Raw genomic sequence first — 3,536 nt, 5'->3', positions numbered from 1 at the left:
TCTCTGTCTCTCTCTCTCTCTCTCTCTCTCTCTCTCTCTCTCTCTCATTAACCTAAGTTGAGCAGATTCTGAGCTTTTCTAACCTGACCAGGCTGCTAATACCCAGACAAATGCCCCACTTACTTGCCAATCAGGCCTTGCCCTGACTCACTCTGGTCCATACGTGGGATGCTCTCTCATCTCCATCTCATGGTACATCCTAGTCCCTCCACATGATCTTTCCACAACTTTTTTCTTCTCATGGTCCTCTCTTACCTCTCTCTGGGACTTGCCCCAACTGGCATCAGAAGTCCCACCCTATTCTCTTCTGCCAAGCTAATTGGCCGATTAGCTCTTTCTTAAACCAAAAACAGACTACTTCCTTCTACCTTAGTCTACCTAGTGTCATAATGCTCTTGTGTTGGTTTTGGTGTATGTTTCTTTCTAAGACAAGGCAGTTTGCACTATAGATTGTATTAACTTAACAATGATTAAAGAAACTTGAACCCTCTCTTGAAGGATGGTTTTGTGCACTGTGTAAAGGATGTCTTTGTGTTATTCAAATGCTGATTTCTCTGCCAACAGAAAATTAAGTACAGTCTGGACTTTGGTATTGTTTATTTTTATGAAGTTTTCCTGCCTCAGTATTTTGAATATGTTCTTCAACACCTCCTAACATTATTTTGTTAAACATGTAAATATTTGAAAGACTACATCAACTAAGATGCATGCTCTCTCATCATGTTGCCTGTGTGCTGGTTTATTAACAAGTTTGAATGCATGTTCCTAATTTAAGATGAGAAGTGTCCCGAGTTGAAGAAGAGGATGGAGACATTGCTATCAGAGGCCATCCACCTCGTTAAAAGTCTGGAAACTGACAGAGCAGAAGCAGAACAAGCTTTAAAACAACACAAATCACGAAAGAAAAAGATTAGCATGAAAATTGACTCTTGGTCCATTTGGAAGCTCCAAGAACTCCCATTAGCTGTACAGAAAGGTAATAAAAGGCTTCCCCTTCCATCAGTCTCCATTTAGGTAGCAGAGAGAGTGGACCAGTGCTCGGGATACACTATTTACTGGTAGATGTTGCTTACAGACTGGAGCATGAATGAAATACAGTATTAAACATTGGAATGAATCCAGAGACACAAAACCTTGACTGTGGGCTTTTAAGTGTGTTGAAAATCTCACTCATTAATATATCACAGAGAGAGGCAAACTTTTGCCATATATTACTTACCATAATTGTAGCATTATTTGAGTTATTAAAGATCCATACATCTGACTGCCCTGTTGGTATCATTAGCTGTGTTTGGGGATGTAGAAAAATTCAGATTTCTAAGTGACATGTTGGGAAGGACACACACTTACTTTCAAGAACTTAGATATAAAGTCAGTTTGAAAGGAGCTTTTATCAAGAAGGTAACTTTAATATTTTTACAAGAGTAACTTGGGCAATAAATGTTTAAGAAAATTCTGTTCTTTAGAGCATACAGAGGAAGAGCTACAGTGGAATACACAACCTAAAGTTTCTGGCTACTGTGTTATTAAAGTATATCCTGTATCATTAAAACATTTCTTGCTAGTCCAGAGGCTAGAAACTTCATACCTGTTATTGAGTTCAGGAGTCATTTGGCTCTAAAGTATTTTTTTAAAATAATAGGATACTAATACAATCACTCACTTGAGATAAAGGGCCGTCCTATTAGTCATTGCTCTGGGATAAAAGGCATTAACTTAAAGCATGTCATTAGAAGAAATGATAGACTTCTATTGTAACACTAAATCCCCTAAAACTATGACCTCCAAAGTCGATATGTGCATTCTGGGGAGTTGCAAGAAGATATTATTTATATGGTCTTTTTTGTGTCACTCTTTTCTTGAACCTAATTTATTATGTTAATATTCTGCTAATAAATTACTATGATTATAACTGACTTCTAAACCTATTTGTGGAATGTAAATATGGTAAGACATGAGTCAGAATAGGTAGGTACCTAATACACTGTAGACCCCAGTGGGTCCTTGAGTTGCCTCGTATTCACATCCACAGAGCATCTGCAGTGTCCCTCATTGTCATTTCTCATTATCTGTGGTAAAAAAAAACTGACATTGGGAGCTGATTTTTTAGTTGCTCTGCTTACCTTATAAGCCACTTAAGATCATTTAGAATCTATGCCTTGGAGTCTCTTTGGAGTAATATTCAAGGAGCTGTAGGAATGAAAATAATACAGATGTGTAAACATTCTAGTAAATAATAAATGTAATAAATTCTCGTGATGGAAAATAACTTATGGTTTGGATTAACCTTTAATTAATACTATTAAAGGTCTACTTAAATTTCAAATGTGTATTTACTTGCTTCATTTTATTTAAGTGAGTTTTACATGCAGTATAATTTAAAGTCATTACTATATACTTGTTAGGAACTTTCTGTGTGAAAAATGTTTCTGAAAAACTATTTCCAGGAACCAGCTGGCTTTGTGTGGATATAAATAGGACACAATCCTTAAATGTTATTTATCTGTTTTGAAGTATAGAATTAGATAATTTCTGTTTTTAGAATTTTATAGCTTCTTGTATAATAAATTTAAAAACTCAATCTTTTTAAATAGCTATAAGTAGGATGTTTGTCAGAACAAGCATTTAATAAAATTAGGGAACCCATCTGTTGCTTTCCTGGCTCTCTTCTAGGGACTCCTCCAGTCTCCTTTCCTATCTGCTACAACACATATGTTTTGTTTCATCTCCCAGAAAATGGGTTCAGAATGGCTTGTGCTAAAGATGTTTTCTAAGGTCTAACTTCCTTTTGGGTCAACCAATGAGAATCCACATGGGACACCATGAAGACGTCATTGAGGAGTGTGGGGCAGTATATTCATAGCCCTGGTACCTTCCTCTTTGTCTGGTCATAACATACATCTGAAATGATAGCTCTTGTTATCTATCTGATATCTAATGCTATCTAAGAAGTTCTTGGGGGAGGGGGATTGAAACCTGTAATCTAGTCATAGACTATGTGACTTTCCTCAGAGGTTTTGGGGGTTACAGGCAGGAAGGGCTTACTGGTTATAAAACAGTACCTAATTGTTGGGAACTAAAAAGGGGTCCCTGGGGAAGAGGGGGAAGAGGAAAAGAGCTACACCCTGCCAGAGTTCTACCTATGCTCTGGTCAGGCAGATGTGGGAGGGCTGCCAGACTCTTTCCACTCATCCCTGGGTTGGCATCCAAGCCTTAAGGGGCATCCCAACCTGGGAGCCCCAGGGCTACTTCCCTAAAGCCCCGGGATTATGGGAGAGAGGGATGAGGGATGAGAGGTTTCCATGCAAGCGAGAGTGAGCACAGGAAGGCCTTCTATTGGGAGATTAGAAACCTTCCATTGGCTCGTTAGGTTAGAAGAAAGCATATCCCATCCTCCAAGCACAGTGGGCTGTGATGAGCAGAGACATTCTATGGTTTTAGAGTTTTATTGTAGAAAGGCAGGGAGAAAAAGAGAAGGGAGAGGGAGGGAGAGAGAGGGAGAGGGAGAGGGAGAGGGAGAGGGACTTTTGGGATAG

The 3,536-nt window shown here is 38.7% G+C and overlaps 1 protein-coding gene across 1 annotated transcript in view; it reads left to right on the top strand.

The window, feature by feature from the left end:
* Nucleotides 1–3,536, top strand: part of LOC110285128 (coiled-coil domain-containing protein 178-like) — a 98,318-nt gene that overhangs the window by 46,624 nt on the left and 48,158 nt on the right. Inside the window, exon 10 of the mRNA XM_021151126.1 lies at nucleotides 776–976. Within this exon, the coding sequence (XP_021006785.1) occupies nucleotides 776–976 (201 nt within the window). The remainder of the gene's footprint in view (nucleotides 1–775; nucleotides 977–3,536) is intronic.

This window comes from Mus caroli, chromosome 18 (assembly GCF_900094665.2).
Source record: "Mus caroli chromosome 18, CAROLI_EIJ_v1.1, whole genome shotgun sequence".
NCBI lineage: Eukaryota > Metazoa > Chordata > Mammalia > Rodentia > Muridae > Mus > Mus caroli.
The sequence above is the reverse complement of the archived record's forward strand: the minus strand, read 5'-3'. Positions and strand labels throughout refer to the sequence as shown.